We start from the raw sequence: 27,711 nt of genomic DNA on the forward strand, positions 1-27,711 counted from the left end.
TGTAGCAATGATGCTGTACGAACTGTATTCTGGGATACGGTGGGAAAGTTTTAAAAGTCTTTGTCACCCCATCCTCGGGGTTCAAATTTGCTCTTTGAACCTACTGCGCAATCAACTTTGGTCTACAGCTATTTGCTCTGGTTGGCTGGAATCCTTCCTTTATTCTGCAGGGACCCGCGGGCTCTGCCCCACGAGCTGGGGGACTGAGCAGCCTTACACCTAGAATTTTCTGTAACACCACTGAGCTAGATAGAGCAATGGTCTGGCTTTGTATGGGGCGGCTTGCAATGTTTCTATGCCCACTTTGCCTGCAGCCAACAGGGGAGAAAACAAAACCACGCCAGGAGAGAAGCGCTGCGCCAATTTCCAATATTTTAATGAGTAACTACATGTTACACCTCATAATTATAAAAGAATAAGAATCCATAAAAATATTTTCTTTTCATAATACGCACTTAAAGATACTTGGGGGGCAAGTCGTTTGTGGTTCGTGGGTTTTTCGTTTCGTTTTAGGCAAGTTTCTCCTCGCTTGAAATTCTGCCCCACCCCTGAGAGGCAATAATGTGTGTTTGTGGGGGGGGGGAGCCCAGAGGGTGTGAGCAAGCAGGCGAGGGGGGGGTGTTTCCTCCCACGAGGCGTAAGTTGCGGCGAAACCTGGCACAAGGGCGCCCCCGCCTTTCTTTACAAACCACCCCAAATCGCGGTTCAGGCTGTGTTGCGGGGATGCCTGAAGACCAGAGGAGGTGGGTCGTGGGGCAGGGGGAGGAGAAGAACCAACGGGCAAGAGGTGTTGCTAGAACAGGGGATGGGCGGGGGGATACAGTCGCTGACCCGCAGAGAACTGAGCACGCCTGTGGGGCTGGAGGCTGGAAGCTCAGGGCTTGGGAGGCGGAGACGAAGGGTTGGCGAGACGGGGGGGCAGTGCCTATAAGCCAGAGAGAGTGGACAGAGGGAGTCGTATTTGCATAAATAAATCTGGCTGCAAAAAAAACCCCTAGAACCCCCCCCCTTTTTCCATACAGAAGTGACTGCAGTTTCTGGACACGTTTGCCCTAGGGGAAAGAAGAATGTGTTTGAGACAGGGGAATGACACAAGGGTTATGGAGAGAGAAGTCAAAAGAGCAAAGCATCCTAAGTGGGGAGCCCAAACACACAAACACCTGCCCAAATCCTTCCGAGAGCCTGAATTTTCCACAGGACACAGCCAGGAAGCCACAGCACCAAGGACAGAGGCATCGTCACCCCCCCATACACCAGCCTACCCCCCCCCCCCGCCCACATCTTGGCAGCACAGCACCAAGCACTCGTCTGTTTCCGAGCCCCAGAAAAGCTCTCTCACAGGACTCAGTGGGGAGAGGAAAGGAAAGGAAAGGAGGGGGGGGGAGTTTAAGAGGGACACAAGACAGTACTGGAGATGTAGGGGGTGGGACACGAGGGCAGGGGAGTGCTTGACTTTTATTCTCGGCCCAAAAAGTAGCAGCAAAACAGAGAAAGGGTCCTGGGGAGGGGCGGGGGGAGAGAGAGAGAGAGAGAGAGAGAGAGAGAAGGAAAACTTTAAAAGAGAATCTGGAGGAACAAGGCAGAGCAGTGCCAATCCAGTTGGGCAGGGGGGTGAGGGATCTCAGGGCCCCTCGTGAATTCAGGGCCCAGGGAGGGCAACACGGACCAGTGCTCTGGGTATCGGGAGGCTGCCGGAGGGCGGGGGGAGAGGTTGGGGCAAAAAAGGAGGCCAGAGGAGGAGCGAGTCTTCAGCGTCTACGTCGAGTTGCAGGTGGGCAGGGAGACAGCAGCCCCCTGTCCAAGCCCCACACCGTGCCGTTCCCCCCACCCCCCCAGCCCTGTCCTCAGAGGTATTCTTGAAGAAAGTGCAGCAGCGTGATTTCGTAGTGCTCCCCAGACTCAGGGCAGCGAATACTGTGTCGCTCGTTGGGGTAGATCTGCACACAAGAAGGGGGGGGGGACAGGAAGAGATGAGAAGAGATGAGAAGTGGTCGTTGTGAGCTGCACACATTCACCGGGCCTCGCGGAAAAAGTACCGTATTTTTCGCTCTATAAGACGCACCAGACCACAAGACGCACCTAGTTTTTGGAGGAGGAAAACAAGAAAAAATATATTCTGAATCTCAGAAGCCAGAACACCAAGAGGGATCGCTGCACAGTGAAAGCAGCAATCCCTCTTGCTGTTCTGGCTTCTGGGATAGCTGCGCAGCCTGATTCGCTCCATAAGACGCACACACATTTCCCCTTACTTTTTAGGAGGGAAAAAGTGAGTCTTATAGAGCAAAAAATACGGTACATATAATCACAGCATTGCGGGGGGTGCAATGCAGGAATCGTTCCTTGAAGAGGAAATCTGCGCAAGCTGGAGAACCCAGGAGTGAGGCCAGCAAATCCATCACTACCTGGCAGCCCTGCTGACCTTGAGGCCTGGATTTTGCTAAACTGGAAGCACACGCCAGGTCTCATTCACCAAACACAGTGCGCATTCCCCTAGAAAATCGTCCCATTAGGCAAGCGTTCGCACGACGAGCCCACAATTCCCACCGATTCCCATGGGAACATTTCCAACCTGCAATTTGTCCGGTCGCTTCTGCCCTTTGATTTGTCCAATCATTCTTCCCTTGCTCCCCTCCCCCCATGGATTCTGCCTGAAAATGGCTGCCGCCAACCAGCAAAGCACAAATCAGTGGATTTGTAACTGGCTGTCTGACCGAACCCAAAGGGTGCTCATCAATGGTTCCTCTTCATCCTGGAGAAGAGTGACTAGTGGGGTGCCACAGGGTTCTGTCTTGGGCCCGGTCTTATTCAACATCTTTATCAACGACTTGGATGATGGACTCAAGAGCATCCTGATCAAATTTGCAGATGACACCAAATTGGGAGGGGTGGCTAACACCCCAGAGGACAGGATCACACTTCAAAACGACCTTGACAGATTAGAGAACTGGGCCAAAACAAACAAGATGAATTTTAATAGGGAGAAATGTAAAGTATTGCACTTGGGCAAAAAAAATGAGAGGCACAAATACAAGATGGGTGACACCTGGCTTGAGAGCAGTACATGTGAAAAGGACCTAGGAGTCTTGGTTGACCACAAACTTGACATGAGCCAACAGTGTGACGCGGCAGCTAAAAAAGCCAATGCAATTCTGGGCTGCATCAATAGGAGTATAGCATCTAGATCAAGGGAAGTAATAGTGCCACTGTATTGTGCTCTGGTCAGACCTCACCTGGAGTACTGTGTCCAGTTCTGGGCACCACAGTTCAAGAAGGACACTGACAAACTGGAACGTGTCCAGAGGAGGGCAACCAAAATGGTCAAAGGCCTGGAAACGATGCCATATGAGGAACGGCTAAGGGAGCTGGGCATGTTTAGCCTGGAGAAGAGGAGGTTAAGGGGTGATATGATAGCCATGTTCAAATATATAAAAGGATGTCACATGGAGGAGGGAGAAAGGTTGTTTTCTGCTGCTCCAGAGAAGCGGACACGGAGCAATGGTTCCAAACTACAAGAAAGAAGATTCCACCTAAACATTAGGAGGAACTTCCTGACAGTAAGAGCTGTTTGACAGTGGAATTTGCTGCCAAGGAGTGTGGTGGAGTCTCCTTCTTTGGAGGTCTTTAAGCAGAGGCTTGACAACCATATGTCAGGAGTGCTCTGATGGTGTTTCCTGCTTGGCAGGGGGTTGGACTCGATGGCCCTTGTGGTCTCTTCCAACTCTATGATTCTAAGTAAGGAAGTGGGCGAACTCTGGCTGTTCCCGATATCTAAATCCGAATCCCCATGTGAACAGACCTGGACACTGCGTTCATCATCTGAGGCCCTTCTCCGTGTGCCTCATTCGCAACAGGGCCTTTTCTGCAATGGCTCCCCGTATGTGGAATGCTCTCTCCAGGGAGGCTCGCCTGGCGCCTTTGTTACATATCTTTATCCGCCAAGCAAAAACAAACAAGCTATGTCCTTTTAAACTCAGGGGGCATTGTTTTTGTTTATTACGGTGTGAATTTTGTGTTTTTTAAATTGTAAACCACCTTGTGGATGAAGGTGTTATATAATTTTTTTAAAAAAATAATAATATAGCAAGGTATGGGCATAATTCTTTATGTTTGGATAACCGAACGGGTGGGTAGCTGGATTTATGCTGTTGTAATTTTTGCTTGTTTATCTTGAGACAGAATCATTCCGTTGTTTCTCGGTCCTGTTAATATGATTTTGTGTATTAATTTGCCCCTTATTTATTTGTATCAGTCTGTCCCTCACTCTGGGGTTGAAAATGGACTGCACATAATAAACAAACTGATTTTCCCACCAATACGCATAACCTCCGACAGGCCTTGGGGGAATATGCATGCATCAGCTGAAATCAGCACATTCCATGTATCCAATAAATAAATTTCCCAGAGCAGAATTAGAAATACAGTGGAACCTCAGTTTTTTAATGTAATCCATTCCAGAAGACAGTTCAGCTTCTGAAACGTTCGAAAACTGGAAACTGAAAGCAATACAATAGGGAAACTCAAAATGGAAGCCGCGTAGAGTGTTCGGCTTCCGAAAATCGTTCGAAAACCAGAACAGTTACTTCCAGGTTTTTGGCGTTCAGCTTCCGAATCGTTCGGCAGCCAAGAGGTTCAAAAACCGATGTTCCACTGTACCATTTACTAAATTTAGACCCCGCCTTTCTAAGTTTAGAGGTGCCAGGCCCTAAGGAAGTCAGACTATCCTCCACCATGGCCAGGGCCTTTTCAGTGATGGCTCCAACCTGGTGGAATGCTCTGTCCCATGAGACTAGGGCCCTGCAGGATTTAACCTCCTTCCACAGCTAATTCTCCCCTGGCCTCCGCGCTGGCCCAAGTAGGACCAATTCAGCCAGCTAGCCCTGGAGATTATCTAACTGATTTTTGATTTTGTTATTCATGTTTTTATAGTGTATGTTATGCTGCTTTTATAATTAAGCCTTTTAAGGTGTTTTACATTGGTTGTTAGCCGCCCTGAGCCCAGTTTTTGAACCGGGAAGGGCGGGGTATAAATATAAATTTATTATTATTATTAAGGAGCTCAAAGGGGCAAAGAGTGCCCTGCCCTGCCCACGTCTCCACCCTCCTCCCACCCTTTATTCAAAACAACCCTACAAGGTAGGCCAGGCCAGGAGAGAATGACCCCACCTGAAGCCCAGCCCAAGAGGAAAGAGATGGGCTGGACAGTTCGCTAGCTCAACCCACCTGTAGTTGATAAGGTTTCCCTGCTCGGATCAGCTGGGAGATCAGGAAATTGGTGTGGAAAAAGTGCACGTTTTCATCCAGAAAACCATGGAGGATCAGCAGGCGATTGGGCCTAGAAGGAAGGCAAGGTAAGTACCAAACATGAGAGCCAACCTGTGTTTTTTTTAAAAAAAATAATATTTATTACTTTTGCAAAAGTTTAAACACTACAGAAAAAGAAGAAAAAAGAACAATACAATACAAAAACACTAACACGTTAAACTAACAAACATAACAAAGACAAAAACACATCAAACAATTTGAATATCTTATCTTTCAATCACTTATTTCAGCAAACTCTTCACACCTCCTTTTGAATTCCACTTCTATTAATTGTTTCAGCAATTCCTTTCCATCTTCCTCTGTTTTCTACCCTATAATTATCTTCACACATTCTAACCTTATTTTTTCCTTTAAGACTCCATTAATCTATTATATTCTTAATTCCTTGTAACATTTCTACTAAGGCCATATAACTTCATTCCAACACAAACGTGAGAGCCAACCTGGGCACCAGTGTTTGCGCTGTTCATAGCAGAAAGGAGTTTGGACCACTTGGGCGTTCAGTGACCAGGGCAATGGACACAAAGTGACCAGCAAGCAAAAATCATGCCGTGCTTTTTTGAACCCTTGCCCCACTTCAGACAATCCACCTCACCCCACCCACCGCTATTAAAAAATAAATAAAAATCAATCTCCAAACTCTCCAGCTTTCCCAAAATTCCCCAGACAAGCTGTTGACGTGGCAGGCCAGAAGAAGAAAGAATTCTTTTCCATACAGTCCAATATTCCTCAGATGAAAATAAGGACACTCTACTACAGGGACGCGGGTGGCGCTGTGGGTTAAACCACAGAGCCTAGGACTTGCCGATCAGAAGGTTGGCGGTTCGAATCCCCGCAATGACGGGGTGAGCTCCCGTTGCTCGGTCCCAGCTCCTGCCAACCTAGCAGTTCAAAAGCACATCAAAGTGCAAGTAGATAAATAGGTACCACTTCGGCGGGAAGGTAAACGGCGTTTCCGTGCGCTGCTCTGGTTCGCCAGAAGTGCCTTAGTCCTGCTGGCCACATGACCAGGAAGCTGTACGCCGGCTCCCTCGGCCAATAAAGCGAGATGAGCGCCGCAACTCCAGAGTCGGTCAGGATTGGACCTAATGGTCAGGGGTCCCTTTAGCTTTATTATAGGGGCATCCAACTCCCAAGAGACTGCGATCTACTCACAGAGTACAAAACTGGCAGTGATCTATCCTGTTTTGGGGGAGTTCAAGTCCAAGTTGTTGAGCTTCTTATTAAGGGAGGAAAGTCCCATTTTGGGGGGGTTCAACTCAAAGTTGTTGAGCTTTTTTGGGGGAGGAAAATAATGTCAGAATGGAGTAAAGGGGAAAGCGGAAAAGTCGCTCACCAAAAAATCACTAAGAAAACAATCTGCCTCACAGTGAAAACTGTCTTCGGATCTAGCGATTAGGCTGAGATGGAGGACGATGCAAGGGGTCAGGGCCCGATGCTCTTATGCCACAGCAAAGGAAAAGGAGCCCACCTCCCGATCGACCTGCTGCTGGACACCCCTGCTCTGCTCTGATGTAGAATATAATGTCCCTATTTCCACCTGAGGGGACGCAGGTGGCGCTGTGGGTTAAAGCCTCAGCGCCTAGGGCTTGCCGATCGAAAGGTCGGCGGTTCAAATCCCTGTGGCGGGGTGCGCTCCCGCTGCTCGGTCACAGCGCCTGCCAACCTAGCAGTTCGAAAGCACCTCCGGGTGCAAGTAGATAAATAGGGACCGCTTACCAGCGGGAAGGTAAACGGCGTTTCCGTGTGCGGCTCTGGCTCTGGCTCTGGCCAGAGCAGCGATGTCACGCTGGCCACGTGACCCGGAAGTGTCTCCGGACAGCGCTGGCCCCTGGCCTCTTAAGTGAGATGGGCGCACAACCCCAGAGTCTGTCAAGACTGGCCCGTACGGGCAGGGGTACCTTTACCTTTACCTTTTTATTTCCACCTGAGGAATGTCGAGAGAGCATGTATTTCTCTAGTACTCGCATAGTGCATTTAAAGCCCCCTAAGCAGCCTCGCTGACCTTGGGGACATCCCACCGATCCCTCCAGAACACACGAAACTGCATGGCTGACTGCTGCTTCCCCTCTCAGCTGGGGAGGGTCTGTGCTAGCTGGGACCAGGCTGCTGGGACAACACACCCTGCTCTGCCCCCACCGCCCACCAGCACCGCTGCCCCATAACCCAACTAATCCAATACAACTAATCCAGAATGTGGCAGCTAGACTGGTGACTGGGAGTGGCCGTCAAGACCACATAACACCGGTCCTCAAAGACCTACACTGGCTCTCAGTACGTTTCCGAGCACAATTCAAAGTGTTGGTGCTGACCTTGAAAGCCCTAAATGGCCTTGGTCCAGTATACCTGAAGGAGCGTCTCCACCCCCATCGTTCTGCCCAGACACTGGGGTCCAGTACCAAGGGCCTTCTGGCGGTTCCCTTCCTGCGAGAAGCCAAGTTACAGGGAACTAGGCAGAGGGCCTTCTCGGTGATGGGGCCCTCCCACCAGATGTCAAAGAGAAAAACAACTCCCAGACTTTTAGAAGACATCTGAAGGCAGCCCTGTTCAGAGAAGCTTTTAATGTTTAATAGACTACAGTGGTGCCTCGCAAGACGAAAATAATCCGTTCCGCGAGTCTCTTCGTCTAGCGGTTTTTTCGTCTTGCGAAGCATCCCTATTAGCGGTTTAGCGGATTAGCGCTATTAGCGGCTTAGAAAAAAGGGGGGGGAGGGAAAAAACTCGCAAGACGTTTTCGTCTTGCGAAGCAAGCCCATAGGGAAATTCGTCTTGCGAAGCACCTCGAAAAACGGAAAACCCTTTCGTCTAGCGGGTTTTTCGTCTTGCGAGGCATTCGTCTTGCGGGGCACCACTGTATTGTACTTTAGTATTCTGTTGGAAGCCGCCCAGAGTGGCTGGGGAAACCCAGCCAGATGGGCGGGGTATAAATAATAAATTATTATTCTTATAACCCTTACTCATTGGGGAGTTTCTCTACATGCAGCGCCACAGAGCCTGCTTCGTAGCCTTGCTGGTTGTTCTCTGGGACATCCATGTACCGTTCGGTGTATCCAGTATCGTACGCCATCCAGACCGTGACTGGGGCCCCTGCGATAGCAACCTGGAGGGATATTGAAGGCTGCCGTTACGCTCAGGGCTGACAGGAAATCCATGCTTCTCTCCCCCCCCCCGCATTAAGTTGCCTGAGGAAGCCAGATTCTGCAACCTGCAAATTCATCCCGCAACTTGCACAATTTATTGATTTTATATAAAGATCCGAGAATCATAGGGTGGTTTATATTATGAAATCACAGAATACATAACGCCATAACAAAACGAATCGATACCAGCAGCAACAGCCTTGTTTAAAAGGCCACAGATCACTGAATCAGCCAAAGGCCTGGGAGAAATGATTTCAGCTGGTGCCTAAAGATTTGTTTGCTTTTTTATTTGCATTTTCAAAAACAGGAGCAGATTGCAAATTTAACCCTCCCTTCTTCTGCTCTTACAACTTCATGCCAAATACAGCATGTATATATGTACCACATGACTTCCCTTCCACCCTTTTCCTGGTTCCTTTGCTTTTCTACCACTCTGCGTAATCCACATCTTTTTAATCATCTAATTTGTTATCTATTATAAACTCTACTTCAACTCTGCTGGATTTGCACAAGACCTGCTAAGCTATGCATCTGTCTATACCGGTTCTTGAAATAGTCAATAGGCACTATACATTCCTCCTTATATTCCTTATTTTCGTTTTCTCTTATCCTGTTCGTCAGACCAGCCAGTTCAGCATATTCAAACATTTTAATCTTCCTTTGTGACTGCAACACAGGCATATAGTAGTCAACTTCTGGTTTTTTTGGGACCTCTATTGTTAATAATAATAATAATAATAATAATAATAAATTTTATTTATATCCCGCCCTCCCCAGCCGAAGCCAGGCTCAGGGCATCTAACAACAATAAAATAGTACAACATTCTAAAATCATTTCATTATAAAATTAATTCCAATCAAATTGATGGCAGCCATTGGGCTAGAAGTTCTGTGAGGATTGCCAAAGGAGGGAGTCAGATTGTGCCCTGGCCAAAGGCCTGGTGGAACAGCTCTGTCTTGCAGGCCCTGCGGAAAGATGTCAAGTCCTGCAGGGCCCTAGTCTCTTGTAACGGAGCGTTCCACCAGATTGGAGCCACAGCCGAAAAAGCCCTGGCTCTAGTTGAGGCCAGCCTGACCTCTCTGTGGCCTGGGACCTTCAGGATGTTTTTGTTTGAAGGCCGTAAGTTCCTCTGTGGGACATACCAGGAGATACCTATGGCGGTCCCATAGGTACGAGCGTCCTAGGCCCTATAGGGCTTTAAAGGTTACCATCCCCAAGAGGAAAATCTCAGGTGATTTGGGGAAAGCTTTTTAAAGCATCTTCTTCAATTCATTATATATAGTTTCCCAATATTCCTTAATTATTTTACAGGACCACCAAGTGCCTAAAAATTTGTAATGAAGGCACCAAGCGAGTCTCCATGGGGAGAGCGTATCTCAGCATACATACAGCTGTATTTCACAAGAAGACAAGTCCTGTGCAGACTCCTGGGTTGTTGTTTTTTGTTTTCTTTTGGCAGGCTTTCTGTGATCTCGTGGAATCACACAAGGTTGCCTTCTTTATTTTTAAAAACTCAGGGTGGCGCCAGGCTAAAGGAGTTGACCGTACAGTGAGATCTATTCCCCTGCAGAGCTGGGAGCAGATCATTTGGCTCCGAGTCTTCACTCTACCTTCAGCACAGAGAGGTTGGAACCCATGGCTCTCTAGACTTTGATACTTCCACCCTCCCTGATGGGAGCAGGGATTCCAAAAGACAGGCTTCCCCACACGCTACCTAGAGACTGGCAGGAACGGCGGGGAGTTGCAGCGCAACCGTCTCTGGAGCGCAACGTATCGGCTGCCCACCCCACCCGCCCTGGTACAGAGGGCAGCAAACTCCAAACTTGCCTTGAAGATGTGAGGTTTGCAGATGAGCCCCATGAGCGAGAGGAAGCCCCCGTAAGACCAGCCGTGGATGGCGACGCGGCTGAGGTCGACGAACCCGTATTTCTCTGCTACGTAATGCAAGCCTTCCACCTGGTCCTCGATCTCCACTTGGCCCTAGAAGCAGGTGGCAAAGGAAGGATGTGAGAGATACCTGCTATTTGGGGATATCTGGCTCATTTATGCACTCCAGTCACGCTCTGCAAATTCATTCATTGCATTTAAGTCAGACATGTCCAAAGTCCATTTTAGGGGCCTAATCCGTCCCCTGTGGCAGTTTATTTCCTGGGGTAAAATCCTAAAAAAAAAACACCTCAACAACTTCAACCCTAAAAAAACTCAGTAACTTCAACCCTCACGGCCCTCCACTTCATCAAATCTGGCCCTCTCTGAAAAAAGTTTGGACACCACTGATCTAGGTACATTATAATGTAACATCAATAACATAAAGCAGTGCTTCCAAAAGGGGGGGGGGCATTGGCATTACTTGGGGGGGGGACAAGGGGGTGGCAAGGAGGCATAGGAGGTGATAATGACCCTCAGACTTTGGAAAGCTGGTATCACTGAATCAGGTTCTTCAGTTTTGCTGAATTAAACTAAAGGCTTCTAATTGGATACTGAATAAACGTGCAATAAATTGTTACTGTTTTGAGTGTTATTACCTTCCTTAGTGGGTTCTACAAACCGCAGTTCTGAATAATGCTTTTTTTTTTAATAGGGTAGGGGGCATAGGGGATGAGTTTATGGATCCAAGGGGGCAAGGGCTTGAAAAGGTTTGGGAAGCACTGACAGAAGAACCAGGAAGGGAAAAAAATGTGACTTCTAATTAAACCTCTGAGTTGCCAAAACAATTCGCAGCAGTATTTTTCTAACTCTCCCTTCACTAATCGTTTTCACGGCAAGTGTAAAGAGGGCCACTTTATGTGCCACAAAGGCCATTAGTGTCGCTCAGAAGAAACTGAACCATTTCAACCAGGGCATTCCTGCTTCCATATGTCAACAAGGCTTGTTAGAAATCTCTCCCTCCCTCAGATCACCGTATAAAGGGCAGATTGACAGGAAGTGAATCACGTCTTTCACATAGCGGCCACAAGCACAGAATTTTGCCTTCACACGTGACCATTAACATATATGAAATTAATGATTTGTGGCGAGCGGCCTTTCCTATGCAAAAACACAACAGTAGACTTTCATTGCATCAATTATTTTTTCCTATTTCCTAGCTTCTGCTAGATCACACACCTCCACTATACATATACAGTGATACCTCAGGTTACATACGCTTCAGGTTACAGACTCCGTTAACCCAGAAATAGTGCTTCAGGTTAAGAACTTTGCTTCAGGGTGAGAACAGAAATTGTGTTCCGGTGGCGCAGCAGCAGCGGGAGGCCCCATTAGCTAAAGTGGTGCTTCAGGTTAAGAACAGTTTCAGGTTAAGAACGGACCTCTGGAATGAATTAAGTACCATATTTTTTGCTCTCTAAGACTCACTTTTTCCCTCCTAAAAAGTAAGGGGAAATGTGTGTGCGTCTCATGAAGCGAATGCAGGCTGCGCAGCTATCCCAGAAGCCAGAACAGCAAGAGGGATTGCTGCTTTCGCTGCGCAGCGATCCCTCTTGCTGTTCTGGCTTCTGAGATTCAGAATATTTTTTTTCTTGTTTTCCTCCTCCAAAAACTAGATGCGTCTTGTGGTCTGGTGCGTCTTATGGAGCGAAAAATGCGGTACTTAACCCGAGGTACCACTGTAGACAAAAAAAAAGGCCTGCCTCCTTTTGGCATATCCAACAGTGTTTTCAGTAATCCCTATTAATTTTTAGGTATCTGAAGCGGTGTGTCACCCCAGACCCCCAGCTGCTTATTGCTTTGTAATGGTATTCTCACGTACAAGGCAAACCGAGGACTTACCATCTGGTTCTTCAGGGCCCCCTCAAATTTAAGGCCTCTCTGGCATGACCCCCGGCCGTCTATCACCACCACAGCATAGCCGAGAGAAGCGAGTGTGTTGAGCCTCAGATACTTGATGCCTTTGAAGGAATTATTCACTAGCTGCACCTGGGAGGTGGGGAAAGTTAGGAAAGGGGTGGGGAAAACGCCTCTGCACACGACTCACGCTCATCATTCCGCGGCTGCATTCGTGCCAGATGTGCTGCCCTGCTTTTCGTTCCACCCAAGAGAATCTACGCCGCCCACAATGCATCACTGAGAGCCTCGTTGCTTGAAATGGTTAAAGGCCTGTCTCGTCGGGGCATTGTGGTTGACGCAGCAGCCACAGCGAGATGGCCCCAAGCAGGTCACGTACAGTGGTGCCTCGCAAGACGAAAAGAATCCGTTCCGCGAGTCTCTTCGTCTTGCGGTTTTTTCGTCTTGCGAAGCAAGCCCATTAGCGCCTTAGCGGATTAGCGCTATTAGCGGCTTAGCGGATCAGCTGTTAAGCGGCTTAGCGGATCAGCTGATAAGCGGCTTAGCGGATCAGCTGATAAGCGGCTTAGCGGCCCAGCTGATAAGCGGCTTAGCGGATCAGCTGTTAAGCGGCTTAGCGAATCAGCTGATTAGCAGCTTAGCTGATCAGCTGATAAGCGGCTTAGCAGCTTAGAAAAAGGGGGGGGGACCCGCAGGAACTCGCAAGACATTTTCGTCTTGCGAAGCAAGCCCATAGGAAATTCGTTTTGCGAAGCACCTCCGAAACAGAAAACCCTTTCGTCTAGCGGGTTTTCCGTCTTGCGAGGCATTCGTCTTGCGGGGCACCACTGTAAAGCCACAGCGCCATCCCCACTTAAGTGTCCCCAGCTACTGGTCCACAAGGGATAGCTGGATAGCTCAGTTGGTTAGAGCGTGGTTCTGACAATGCCAAGGTTGCAGGTTCCATCCCTATATGGAAGAACTGCACTGCAGGAGGTTAAGGCTACCAAGGGTCAGCAGGGGGCCAGTCCACTGACCCTCAGACCTTGTGGGGAGCCGGACTATATTGGGGGGGGGGGAAACAAATTCCTATGCCCCACAAATAACCCAGAGGTGCATTTTAAATAAAAACACACATCCTACACATGTGAAAACACGCCGATTTCCAAGACCGTCCGTGGGTCAGATTTAGAGAGCGATTGGGCCAGAGCCGGTCCCCAGCCCTTAGTTTGCCTATCCATAGACTAGACCAGTGTTTCTCAACCTATGGGTCCCCAGATGTTGTTGGACTACAACTCCCATCATTCCTAGCCAGCATGACCAGTGGTCAGGGATGATGGGAGTTGTAGTCCAACAACATCTGGGGACCCACAAGTTGAGAACCGCTGGACTAAACCATGGGTAGGCAAACTAAGGCCCGGGGCCAGATCCAGCCCAATCGCCTTCTCAATCCGGCCCACGGACGGTCCGGGAATCAGCGTGTTTTTTACATGAGTAGAATGTGTTATCTTATTTAAAATGCATCTCTGGTTACTTGTGGGGACTGCCTGGTATTTTTACATGAGTAGAATGTGTGCTTTTATTTAAAATGCATCTCTGGGTTATTTGTGGAGCATAGGAATTTGTTCAATCGCCCCCCCCCCAATATAGTCTAGCCCCCCACAAGGTCTGAGGGACGGTGAACCGGCCCCCTGCTGAAAATGTTTGTTGACCCCTGGACTAGATGGTCCTCAAGGTCCTTCCCACCACCTCAATTCTATGATGCTATGACCACGGCTAGGAAGCGTCTCGTTCCTCCATGAAGTCCCTCGCTTGAGAAAATCCACTGAGGTCCTTCCTGGATAGCATTCCGTGCTAAGCTGAAGACCTCCTCGTCCCGGGAAGGTCCCTGGCCAGATGAAAAGTGTGAGCTTGCTACTGGAGACCCGATTTCACTCTCTGGTGGCTGGAGGTATGTCTTATTGGATACTTTATCTGCCTTCTGTGTTCAGTATTTTTTATTGTGCTTATGGGTTGTTTTAACCCATTGCCTTGGTTCCCCCTCTCCCGCGTCTGCCAGCAGATGTTCCACCCACCTGCAGCACACACAGAGACAAGAGACAGCTCCACTGTCCTAGCTAAAAGACCTTCCTCCATTTAGCTCCTCCTCTCTCGGAAATGTCTGCATTCGAGCGAGAACTTTGTCACCCCAAGGTACCGCTGTTGCTTGCTTTCCTTCTCCCTCTCCTCCCCCCTTTTCCTTTTGTGCCATGTCTCTTAAGACTGTAAGCCTGCCAGCAGAGACTGCTATCTTTTCAATCTGCACGCAGCGCTTGGGAGACTTTAGGCGCTTTATAAAGATGGGCATTCTGCTTTTAAACGGGTTGTACGTAGAGATGGAAAGGCCTGGGGGGGGGGGGGAACGGGAAATTTTATTGCAAAGCCATTTTTTCCCGGGAAATTTTTTTTTAAAAAAAGTGTGTGGAATATTCAAACTACCGTATATCAAACTGAGTTGTGTCTTTCCCCAATTTTTTTTTTTTTTGGGGGGGGCCTTTGGAGAGAAACAGAAAAAAACCTCCCCCCCCCCGCCCACCTTTTTCTGGGTATTTTCCAGACTTTCCCATCTCTAGTTGTATGCCACTCTGGGCACCTTGGGCTGGAAAAAGGCATATTCTGAGAACCAGAATTGGCCAGTGTCTCTGAAGCAAGTGTGAACATAATCGGTGGCGAAGCTCTGTGTGCAAACAGTGCTCAACCCCCAAGCCCCTCTAAGCCTCACTTTGCTCTATGTCCAAAGATGCCGCCTTGCAACTCAAAACACGCTTTCTGACTTTGGGGAAGCAGTAGCTCAGCGAATACAGAGCATCTATCTGCTGCTATGCAAGCAGAAGGTCCCAGATTCAATCCCTGGGAGAGAAAAGCCAGTTTGAAACCTTGGAGGACAGCTGCTAGCCAGTGTGGACGGCACTCGGCTCGATCGCTCAGGGGCGGCTTCTGATGCCGCCCCATCTGTGCTCCTTGGCTCCAGCTCAGCAGCCAGCCTACCTGAGGCCCTCCGTAGACAAAAAGCACAGTGGGATGCTTCTTCCCAGGCTGGAGGTCGTGAGGTTTGTACACCATCCCATACAACTCGACATCCGACTGTGTGCGAAAGCGGAAGATCTCTGGGGGGATGTAATCAGTGGGGCAGCCTGCAGAAAAGCCAAGGGGAGAGAAGAGTCACCTAAGATATGGGTGACGCACTGTTTATGGAATCTTGCCACACACCCATTTGATTGCATAAATGCATTTTTTTTAAAAAAAGTAACGACAATACTAATAACAGAAAAATCAAATTCTGTGTTCTGCAGTGGAGAAAATACAAACCACCCAGGGTACCCCACGAGAGTGATTCTACTGGGTCTCCAAGCCACAGTGGTGGCAATTGTTCTCTCTATTACACGGAAAAGGCCACTCAAAAGTGAAATGGGAAGGGCAGGCTTGGGAGGGGTCCAGCTTTGGGCCAACTCCATGCCGTGTCCCGAAGAACTTAACACAGCTTCACTGTGAGGCATTGGAGTGCGCTGGAGGGGGGACTGGGAGAATTCCAAAGGCCAATTGCTAACTGTCTGATATATGGCTACATTGCAAACAGTCTGTTTAAGATAAATCAACAAGGAGGTTACAGAAGGAAATTTCTCTCTGTTTCTTTGATAACACCTGGACGGGAAAGATTAATGAACTGGGAGCTGCCAAAATAACAACTCTCAAAGAGCTGGACAGAACTTTGAAATTGGATGCAATTAAATGAAGCGGTGCGATGAAAAAACAGCTGAAGGAGTACAGCACAATATACAAATCTGCACTCCATAGGGGAAAAAAAGTATCTGTTTTCTGACATGAATGAGGATCGTAGAACCAGAGTCAAAATGTGGAGGGGGAAAATCTGACAAGGAATTATGAATAACATTGAAGATGATGAGAGGCAGGATTATGATGTTGAATGCGCTTCGAAATTCAGACCGTGGGAAGTCAAAACAAAATTATTACAATTTGGAAGACAATTGGACCTTTTTTATTTTAGTTTTTTTTATTTTTATTGGATTTGATTTGATATGTTAATTGGATGTTTTTATTGGAAAATTAATAAATGCTTTTTTAAAAGAGAGAGAGAGAGAGAGAGACACATTGGAGTGCGCCTCCGGGGGTGAAGTCAAACTGCTGTGTGAGCAGCACTGAAGTGACCGGGCCATAAGCCAAGCCTGGGCAGTGTGTCTGGAGGTCGTGGACTGCCCAGACAACAAGAACCACCCCCCCAGCCTTGCTGAAGCGGTCCAAAGGAAAGCAGAGCGAAATGTTTCGGCACCAGCTTGGCTGCAGGAGTTGCCAAAAAGGAGGCGTGCAAGGTGCCGCCCAGATTTGTGCAGGGTTTCCTCTTTGGCCCTTTCTTATCCCAAGATATCCTGCGAGGCAGCGGGTAGATTTTCCCTCCAGATTTACTCCCAAAGCCTTTCTCACAACTGACTACAGAGGCAAGTGCAGCGGAGGTTTAGGATCAGAGTTTTCCTTCTCCTAGATGGGCTCCGTTCCCAGCTTCACGAGCCCCACCTGCCTCTCGCTTCCTTCTATGGCACAGGCAGAAACCACCTTCTTGAGCACGGAACCACTCTTGGTCTCACCCACTCCATCCACTGGAGCCTATCTTTGCACACAGAAGTCCCTAACTCAGTGAGGGTTTGAGACCCATCAGCTCCCCTCGCCTGGTTCAGTCGGCCAGGATTGTGGCCGCTGTCGCCTGCTTATAACTTCCAGGAGCCACGGGTGAGAGCTGAGTGCAGGGTGGGGACCAAAGTTGAGCAAACTGCCCCAGAAGGAGCAGGATGTGTCCCCCACCAGAGATACTCCAGGTATACCAGGGGTCAGCAAAGTTTTTGTGGCTTGGGCTGGTTCATGATCCCGCAGAGGCCGTGGTGGGCCGGAGTGTGTGTTTGCACACATGCACAAACACTATTTCTGGCGCTCCATCCGGCGCGGAGGAGGCATGCACAGCTTCCCATTGGCTGCAGGAACGGTTTAGCGCGGCGCACGGGAGCTGACTGAACGGCCGGCGGGGGTCCATGGGCCTTAGGTTGCCAACCCCTGATGTATACACACAATTATACATACATACTTTTCAATAAAAGGCTATACAGTGGAACCTCGGTTTTTGAGCACCTCGAAAGCCGAACGATCCAGAACCCGAATGCCGAAAACCTGGAAGTGAATGCTTCCGTTTCTGAATGTGCCTCGGAAGTCAAACAACTTCTGAGGCACATTTCTCCATTTTCTCCATTGAGATTGCTGACCGACAATTGCGCTTCAGTTGTCAAACGTTTCGGAAGTTGAACGGTCTTCCGGAACAGATTGCGTTCGACAACCAAGGCTCTGCTGTACAAGATTCTGCAAAATGTGGTATCATCAATACCCTGGGCTGTTCGACAGGTTTGCTGGTATTTTTTCACTTTTAAGATTTCTAGTTCCAACAACGAAGCCCAACGTAAAATGTGGAACGACGCAGAAAAAGCCATCAGTGCAACTGCAACAGATAAAATCGAAACCAGGCTCGAACTCCCTTGAACGAGACAGGAAGCCAAGGGAAATCTACTCACTGGCCGCTTCCATCATGCTGGCCCAGAATTTCGGCTGCTTGTGGAGGGGGTCTTCTTCTTGGCCGCTAAGCTTGTAAACGTGGACGCAGGGAGGGGTGCTGACACTGCTGTAGTGACTAATGAACATGTCGAAATTCTGCAGGGAGGCAAGGAAGAGCGGCAAGGTGGGTCGGGAGACACTCCAACCAGCCCCACAGTTTTACAGAACAAATTATTATTTTTGTTGTCGTCATCTTGGCGAGGAGAATTATGGACCCCACTGCCCTCGGTTGCCTCCTCCTTAATAAGAGATTGGCCTCCTTTTTAAAAAAGGGAAACCAACCACACAAAGGGGAATTCTGCGACCCAGAGGGACAGACCTGGCTCATGGAACAGCTGTGGGAGAAGCCCAGGGTGGTGAGCCGCACAACCTCCCCAGGGGACTCGTAGCTGACCACGTAGAGGTGATGCTCCAGGGGGGTATCCTTCGTGCCCTGGAAGTAGACAAGCTTGGTTTCTTCATTCACCCAAATCTGTAGGGGGAGAGAGAGGGAGAAACTACAATGGAAAATAGCTTTAAGGTCTGGATACAACTAGCCAGTTGGTTTGTTTTTAATTTATATTCCTCCCCCCCCCGCCCCGTCCTGCTTCCTCCAAGGAGGTCAAATTGGCGCTCACAAGAGTTCTTCCGGGTTATCCACACAACAAACCTGTGAGGTGGTTTGAGCTGAGAGTGAGCAGCCAGCCCAAGGTCACCCAGTGAGTTTCACAGTTAAATGGGGACTTGGATCTAGATCTCTCAGGTCTTTGTTCAACCCGCTAACCACTACACCGCACTACTTCCTGTTGTGCATAGGATCACTCATTCATGCATTCAGCCTTTATTGGCATAATTTAAACAATAAAATCACCAAGAGAGAGAAAAATCCACAAAGCATTGGTAATCGAGACATATTAAACACATGAAACGTATAAAAGACTCAGTAACCACCTTAAGTAGTTTTTAAATTGACTCTTAAAATCTCAGCTAAATCTCCTGAAACAATCTCAGTAGTTTCAGGTCTATAATCCCTCAATGGATATTGGATTACAAATTCTTTGCAAGTAGATACTTTAAGCTTCAAAGGAGTCACCAGTAGGTCTCTCCAAACAATGTCGAAGGCAGGGAAGTCCAAAATAATATTGCGTATCATATCTGGTGTATTCATACCAGAAGAGCAAAGTCTGTTCTAGACGGGTATTTTTGGGAACCTTCCAGACAGTACAAATGAGGGGGATCCATTCAAGTGGGCTAACATAAAAACTCTACGATATAAAAAGCTATCTACCGTAATTTTCGCTCCAAAACACGCACTTTTCTGCTCCTAGAAAGTAAGGGGAAATGCCTGTACGTGTTACGGAGCGAATGCACTTGACCGGAGCCATGGCTGCCGTCAGTCAAGTGACCTGGAGCCGAGGAGGAGGGAGGGAAGGAGAGCCTTGGCAGCAAAGCGGGCAGCAGCTGCTTACACGGGAGGAGGGACAGACGGGAGCCATAGCGAGCCGGAAAAAGCACCGCGTAGCCAGCAACAGCTGCTGCAGCCTCAGCTAGCAAAGGTCCGTGCGCTCTCTAAACGGAGCAATGAGGCTGCAGAGGGACGGCAGGGCACAGGAGGGCTCTGAGCCACGAGCGCAGTGAAAACCAGTAAAAAGGTTTTTTAAAAGGCTGCTGGGGACAGGAGGGCACGGGATGAGGGAGAGGGGGAAATTACGATTCTCCCAGCGTCTCACCTGATCCGCTGAGCAGGACTTGGGCCATTAGCTGCATAAAGCAGCAAAGAGGGAGAGAAGGAGCAAAGCGGGAGAGGAAAGGAGCTGCTTACACTGCTGTAAGTGGCTGCTGTCCGGTTGGCTCCTTTAAAGCAACAGTGCTCTTTCCCTCCCCCCTCCCCGCTCAGCTCACCGAAAAGCTCCTTCTCCACCCACCCCATGCGTGTTCCTTTTCCCCTTAAACCCCTCTTCTGCATCATTAGCAGCATCCTTCTCCACCCACCCCACGCGTGCTCCTTGTCCCTTGAATGCTTTTCCTTCCCTCCCCACTTAAAACGTGGTTACAAAGCACGGATCCACATGGATCCTCAGGATTTTTGCACTGGGTCACCCCAAGTTCACCATCAGATCACATAGCATATCCATGGCTACAGCCTGCACCAAAAAACACACACGCACCCACTGTTTCATGGGGCTGCAATGGCGCAAAAAGTGGTTACAAAGCATGGATCCACATGGATCCTCAGGATTTTTGCATTGGGCTACCCCAAACTCACCGTCAGATCACGTCTGTGGCCACAGCATGAACCACAAAAATCATACATCCACTGTTTCGTTTTCCTCCTCTAAAAACTATGTGCGTGTTATGGTCAGGTGCGTGTTATAGAGCGAAAAATACGGTAAATTATAAAAATAGTTGCATGTCATTTCATGATGAGGCCGCAAACCCAAGTAAGCAGATGAGCATAGAGAGAGCTGAACAGGATAAAGGTTTTGAAATTCATGATGACCTAACAGCTTCTGCTTAATGAGAGAGAAAATATCCAACTCATCCAGGAAGAGGAGAGAATCTATTGCAATCCCTATTTGTTTGAGTTTGCTTTGCAGAAAACCATGTAAAATTATGCAAATATCTCAGTAAACAAGTTAGCAGGCTTTCTGAGCCTGTACTAAAATAATTTTTTAACCAGTACAGTCATACCTTGGATCCCAAATGCCTTGCGAGTCAAACGTTTTGGCTCCCGAATGCCACAAAGCCGGAAGTGTGTGTTCTGGTTTCCGAACGTTCTTTTGGAAGACGAACGTCCAACGGGGCTAACAGGATTGGCTGCAGGAGCTTCCTGCAGCCAATCAGAAGCCACGCTTTGGTTTCCGAACGTTTTGGAAGTCGAACAGACTTCCAGAATGGATTCCGTTCGACTTCCGAGATACCACTGTGTTTAAGTGTCATGATCCAACCCCTAGATACTAAGAGGTGCTGACCTAGCTCGGCATAGATAGCCAAATAAGAGAACACTTTTAGGAACTCCTAAGACCAGTCGAAAAAAAGGATGCCTGAATGCCCTCAGGTCCTAGAATCTTCTAACCTTCTTCCCAAAGGCTAATTCCCAGCTTTGGGGAGGGGGTGGGAGGGCACTTGGACCCCCTTAGAGCCTCACACCTCCTTCCCAAAGTCTGGTGCCTCACCAAGCTGGCTTCGGAAAGGCATCCTCAAATTTTGGCCTTGCTCCACCCCCACACGACAAGGGAGTGCAGCAGCCTGGGGGTTCCATGTTGCGGTCCACTTGCCCTAGACAAAGGCGTGGGGTGAACACTTTCCCAGTGCTCTGTTGTTCTACTTTGGGGAGCGGGGCAGGAAAACCCACTTCTAAAGATGCGCTGTCCTATAAAATCAACTCCTGGCCTAGGACCGCTCTGGCTGGGCTGCTCCAAAATTTCCAAAGTTTGTTCAATTATCCTTCATAAAAGTTATTGCATTACATTCTTCACTGAATTATCTTTCCATTGATATATAATTTTTTGGTATTATTCCCAAAAAATTGGTGTTATGAGCCATCATTGCCAAAACAAAATGACACCTGATTGGCTCAATAAACTCATTTTTTTCTGGTTATTTGGCTATAACTTTCGATAGAATACAGATAATTGAATCAACTTCGTTGCATTACATTCTTCATTAAATTACCTTTCGATCGATATATAATTTTATGGTATTACCCCAGAAAAAAAGGTGGTGTTATGAGCCACCAAACCTCGGAAATACACTTTTCCCAAAAGGTTTCCACATTTTTGGCCACTGGTATATGCAGAGGCCGACAGCTGTGTGTGGGCATCCTGTTCCTGGGGAGGCCATCACCAGAGAGAGAGACTCGCCTGGCGACTCCTTTGCCACCCCTTTATTTTGCGGGCGAAGATGGAAATCAAAACGCGAGGCAGGCTGCGGATTTCGAAGTTTCAATTCCGTGCCGCCGAATCCAAGGAGGCTCCTTGTACCTTATATCCGTGCCTGGCCAGGACCTCCCATTCACCGCTGGTGAGCGCCACCTCCTTCCTGAGAGGGCATTTGAAGTCCTCTGGGGCGAAAAAGAGACAGAGAGTGTGTCTGTCCAATGCAGAATGCTGCGGTCACCTTCATTTATTTAACCTGCTTGGTAAGTAAACATGAAAGCAATACTATGTGCAGATAGATAACGGCATAGCGGAACTAAAATACACACATGTCCTGCTTTCTGCCTGCTCACTATGCAGAAATTCACTTATCCGCACGTAAAGAATTATGCCCAAACCTTGCTGCAAACAACCACAGATTCAGCCTGGAATTTGCCCACTTCCTTATTTTCTTGTTTGTTTCTGCTTTGCCGGTTAGAAGTACCTGTTTTCGGACATAAAACACGCAGGGACAGAAGGACTGTTTCTGGGGAACCGTAGGGAGGAGGGAATCCCTGGTCCTGAATGGGGTAACTGTGTCCCTAAAGGACCAGGTGTGCAGCCTTGAGGTCGTTTTGGACTCACAGCTGTCCATGGAGGTGCAGGTTAATTCTGCGCCCAGGGCAGCTGTCTACTATCTGGTACAATGGCTGAGACCCTACCTTCCTGCTCACTGTCTCTCCAGAGTGGTAAAGGTTTTACCTGTTTTTGCAGTTATCCCAGACTACTGCTCCTGCCTTGCTGTTGGGGGTGGGGCAGAAACCTGCCCAAAGACCTTCACCACTTGCAGATTTCCTAGCAGGCCAAGTTCAAGGTGTTACTATTCGTATGCAGAGCCCTGAACAACTTGGGACAAGTTACAGGTAGGTGGCCGTGTTGGTCTGCCGTAGTCAAAACAAAATAAAAAAAATTCCTTCCAGTAGCACCTTAGAGACCAACTGGGTTTGTTCTTGGTATGAGCTTTCGTGTGCATGTACACTTCTTCAGATACACTGAAACAGAAGTCCCCAGACCCTTATATATAGTGAGAGGGTGGGGAGGGGTATTACTCAGAAGGGTGGTGGGAATGGGTGATTGGCTGATAGGTGTGGTAAACCTGTTAACAACTGCAATTGGTCTTACGGGAAAAAGCAAGGGGTGAGATAGCTAAAAATAGCTTTATCCTGTATAATGAGATAAGAATCCAATGTCTCTATTCAGACCAGGTCTCTCCATGGTTTTAAGTTTGGTAATGAGTTGCAATTCAGCAACTTCTCTTCCCAGTGTATTTCTGAAATTCTTTTGTAATAAGACAGCTGCTTTGAGATCTTGTATAGAATGCCCTGGGAGACTGAAGTCTTCTCCTACTGGTTTCTCTGTCTTGTGATTCCTGATGTCAGATTTATGTCTATTTATCCTTTGGCGTAGGGTTTGGTCTGTTTGTCCAATATAGAGGGCTGAAGGGCACTGTTGGCATTCGGGACAAGTTTGCCTTACCCCGTACACAGCCAGTCACCCGCTTCAATTTGCAGAACTGGCACAGTTACAGGTGCCGCGTAATACTTGCACAAAACCAATCTTTTAGCGTGGCAGCGTACGCACTTTGGAACTCAATGCCTCTTGACACCAGGCAGAGACCTTTGCTATACCCTTTTGACTAAACACCAGGAAGTACTTTCTGACAGTAAGAGCTGTTTGACAGTGGAATGTACGCCCCTGGCAGGTTGCGGGCTCTCCTTCCTTGGAGGTTTCTAAGCTAAAGTTGGATGGCCAACTGTCATGGATGCTTTAGTCGAGATTCCTGTGTTGCAAGAAGCTGGAGTGGATGACCCTCGGGGTCCCTTCCCTTCTACAATTCTAAGATTCTTATCAGCCCCTGCTAAAAACTTGTTTGTTCAGCCTAGCCAGGCATGTGGAACGTCAATACGTTTTAACCGGGTTTTTAGATTACTTTTGATTTCAATTATTTTCTGAATGTGTCAAAAAGTTGCTTTTAACTGTTTTGATTTACAGTGGTGCCTCGCAAGACGAAATTAATCCGTTCCGTGAGGCTCTTCGTATAGCGGTTTTTTCATCTTGCGAAGCAAACCCATTGACAGCTTAGCGGATTAGCGGCTTTTAGCGATCAGCTGTTAAGCGGCTTATCAGCGGATCAGCTGATAAGCGGCTTAGGAAAAGGGGGGGAAAGGGGAAAAAACCCGCAGGAACTCGCAAGACATTTTCGTCTTGCGAAGCAAGCCCATAGGGAAATTCGTTTTGCGAAGCGCCTCCAAAACGGAAAACCCTTTCGTCTAGCGGGTTTTCCGTCTTGCGAGGCGTTCATCTTGCGGGGCACCACTGTATTATTCTTCTATTCTGTTTGTAAACCTCTTCTGGGGTTCCTTTGAACTATCAAACAGTACATTAATTTTTATGACATATACAAATCAATACTAGATTAGAGACCAGAGATCTGGGAAATTAAACAAAAGGCCAGAGACCAACTGGGATTGGTTGGGAGCAAAGCCCTATGAGGAATGGCTGAAAAAGTGGGTGAAGCCCAAAAAAGGCTTTTTAACTGGTGTGTGTGTGGGTGTGTTTGGGGGAACATTTGAACCCCTAGGATGGCAATCTTTCTGCCATTACTCAATGGACGCGTCCGTGTTAAAATGCAAAAGACTGCACTACAAATGCATTTTTCACTCTCACTTTGCCAACCAGTACTTTTCCGAGCACAATTCAAAGTGTTGGTGCTGACCTTTAAAGCCCTAAACAGCCTCGGCCCAGTATACCTGAAGGATCATCTTCACCCCCATCGTCCAGCCCGGACACGGAGGTCCAGCTCCAAGGGCCTTCTGGCGGTTCCCTCCCTGCGAGAAGTGAAGCTATGGAGAACCAGGCAGAGGGCCTTCTCGGTGGTGGCAACCACCCTGTGGAACGCCCTCCCATCAGATGTCAAGGAAATAAACAACTATCTGACTTTTAGAAGACATCTGAAGGCAGCCCTGTTTAGGGAAGTGTTTAATGTTTGATGTTCTATCTTGTTAATATTCTGTTGGGAGCCGCCCAGAGTGGCTTGGGAAACCCAGCCAGATGTGCGGCATATATATAAATTATTATTATTATTATTATTATTATTATTATTATTATTATTATCATCATTATTATTATTAACCAGATTTGCCCCTTCAACTGCTCTTGGCTACTGGGAAAACAGTCAAGGTGAACCGTGGGAAAAAGTTTTCCCGGAAGACTAGCACTGCAGGCAGGCAGTCAGCTCTTGGGATCTCACCTTAGAATCATGGAATCATAGAATCATCGAGTTGGAAGAGACCACAAGGGCCATCGAGTCCAACCCCCTGCCAAGCAGGAAACACCATCAGAGCACTCCTGACATATGGTTGTCAAGCCTCTGCTTAAAGACCTCCAAAGAAGGAGACTCCACCACACTCCTTGGCAGCAAATTCCACTGTCAAACAGCTCCCATGTTGATGGCCTTTCAGCCGATTCCCTGGTGGCCCGCTGGAATGTGGAGTTAACCAGGGCTATTGACTGTTTGGCTCCGAAGCGCCCTCTCCGATTGCATGGAGCCCGGAGACCCCCGTGGTTTTCCACGGATCTGAGGGCAATGAAACAATCATTGAGACGGCTAGAGCGCCGGTGGCGGATAACTCATTCCGAATCTGACCGGACACAGATTAGAGCTCAACGTCGAGCCTACCAAGTGGCGATAGCGACGGCGAAGAAGACTTTCTTCACCGCCTCTATTGCATCTGCAGAAAACAGCAGCAGGAGACTCTTTCAGGTGATTCACAATTTAGCGGAACCACCTGTAACATCGGGGCCCAGTATGGGCCATATGTTCTCCTGCAATGATTTTGCAAATTTTTTTGCAGATAAAATCGCTCAGATTCGGGAAGAAGTAGACTCCACCGTAGGAGCAGGGCCGGGGCGGGAGAGTGCTAGAGTCCTGTCTGGTCAAGTTGTGTGGGATCAATTCCAATCTGTTACCTCCAAGGATGTGGACAGGCTGCTTGGACGAGTGAAGCCAACCACCTGTCTCCTGGATCCTTGCCCATCCTGGCTTATAAAAGCTAGCCAGGAAGGACTGGCCGATGGGCTTCGTGGGGTGGTGAATGCTTCCCTCCGTGAGGGAGCCTTCCCAGACCCGCTGAAAGAGGCGGTTATTAAACCGCTTCTTAAAAAACCATCTTTAGATGCGGCCACGATGGCCAATTATCGCCCAGTCTCAAACCTTCCATTCTTGGGCAAGGTGATTGAGCGAGTGGTTGCTGAACAACTCCAGGCACGCCTGGAAGAAGCGGACCATTTGGATCCCTTCCAGTCGGGATTCAGGCCTCATCATGGGACTGAAACTGCCTTGGTCGCACTGGTTGATGATCTCCGGCGGGCTAGGGACAAAGGTGAGAGCTGTTTCCTAGTTCTGCTGGATCTCTCAGCGGCGTTTGATACCATCGACCATAACATCCTTCTGGACCGTCTTGAGGGGCTGGGAGGTGGGGGCACTGTCCTACAGTGGTTCTGCTCCTTCCTCCTGGGCCGTGTTCAGAAAGTGGTGGTGGGGGATGAGTGTTCAGACCCCTGGGCTCTCACTTGTGGGGTGCCTCAGGGTTCTGTCCTCTCCCCCATGCTTTTCAACATTTACATGCAGCCACTGGGAGAGATCATCAGGAGGTTTGGGCTGGGTGTTCATCAGTATGCAGATGATACCCAGCTCTACCTCTCTTTTAAATCAGAACCAGTGAAGGCGGTGAAGGTCCTGTGTGAGTGTCTGGAGGCGGTTGGAGGATGGATGGCGGCTAACAGATTGAGGTTGAATCCTGACAAGACAGAAGTACTGTTTTGGGGGGACAGGAGGCGGGCAGGTGTGGAGGATTCCCTGGTCCTGAATGGGGTAACTGTGCCCCTGAAGGACCAGGTGCGCAGCCTGGGAGTCATTTTGGACTCACAGCTGTCCATGGAGGCACAGGTCAAATCTGTATCCAGGGCAGCTGTTTACCAGCTCCATCTGGTACGTAGGCTGAGACCCTATCTGCCTGCAGACTGTCTCGCCAGAGTGGTACATGCTCTGGTTATCTGCCGCTTGGACTACTGCAATGCGCTCTACGTGGGGCTACCTTTGAAGGTGACCCGGAAACTACAACTAATCCAGAATGCGGCAGCTAGACTGGTGACTGGGAGCGGCCGCCGAGACCATATAACACCAGTCTTGAAAGACCTACATTGGCTCCCAGTACGTTTCCGAGCACAATTCAAAGTGTTGGTGCTGACCTTTAAAGCCCTATATGGCCTCGGTCCAGTATATCTGAAGGAGCGTCTCCTCCCCCATCGTTCTGCCCGGACACTGAGGTCCAGCTCCGAGGGCCTTCTGGCGGTTCCCTCACTGCAAGAGGCCAAGTTACAGAGAACCAGGCAGAGGGCCTTCTCGGTAGTGGCGCCCGCCCTGTGGAACACCCTCCCATCAGATGTCAAAGCGATAAACAACTACCTGACATTCAGAAGACATCTGAAGGCAGCCCTGTTCACGGAAGTTTTTAATATGTGACATTTTAGTGTATTTTTCATCTTTGTTGGAAGCCGCCCAGAGTGGCTGGGGAAACCCAGCCAGATGGGCGGGGTACAAATAATAAATTATTATTATTATTATTATTATTATTATTATTATTATTATTACTGTCAGGAAGTTCTTCCTAATGTTTAGGTGGAATCTTCTTTCTTGTAGTTTGGATCCATTGCTCCGCGTCCACTTCTCTGGAGCAGCAGAAAACAACCTTTCTCCCTCCTCTATGTGACATCCTTTTATATATTTGAACATGGCTATCATATCACCCCTTAACCTCCTCTTCTCCAGGCTAAACATGCCCAGCTCCCTCAGCCGTTCCTCATAAGGTATCGTTTCCAGGCCTTTGACCATTTTGGTTGCCCTCCTCTGGACACGTTCCAGTTTGTAAGTGTCCTTCTT

The 27,711-nt window shown here is 48.5% G+C and overlaps 1 protein-coding gene across 4 annotated transcripts in view; it reads right to left on the reverse strand.

Annotated features, from left to right (window-relative positions):
• Window positions 1-355: 355 nt before the first annotated feature.
• DPP9 (dipeptidyl peptidase 9) overlaps window positions 356-27,711 on the reverse strand; it is a gene marked incomplete at its 3' end in the record, with an annotated part of 56,802 nt that continues 29,446 nt past the window's right edge. For 3 of the 4 annotated variants that reach the window (XM_079960519.1, XM_079960517.1, XM_079960518.1), the window contains 9 exons: window positions 21,837-21,916; window positions 18,194-18,346; window positions 17,835-17,970; window positions 15,253-15,398; window positions 12,232-12,378; window positions 10,291-10,443; window positions 8,280-8,422; window positions 5,221-5,332; window positions 356-1,937 (listed from right to left, as the gene is read on the reverse strand). In XM_079960519.1, the coding sequence (XP_079816645.1) occupies window positions 1,845-1,937; window positions 5,221-5,332; window positions 8,280-8,422; window positions 10,291-10,443; window positions 12,232-12,378; window positions 15,253-15,398; window positions 17,835-17,970; window positions 18,194-18,346; window positions 21,837-21,916 (1,163 nt within the window). Of the gene's footprint in view, window positions 1,938-5,220; window positions 5,333-8,275; window positions 8,423-10,290; window positions 10,444-12,231; window positions 12,379-15,252; window positions 15,399-17,834; window positions 17,971-18,193; window positions 18,347-21,836; window positions 21,917-27,711 lie in introns of those variants that run through there. The other variant, XM_079960520.1, reaches the window with a different exon arrangement.

Source organism: Podarcis cretensis (assembly GCF_951804945.1).
Source record: "Podarcis cretensis genome assembly, chromosome: 18".
NCBI lineage: Eukaryota > Metazoa > Chordata > Lepidosauria > Squamata > Lacertidae > Podarcis > Podarcis cretensis.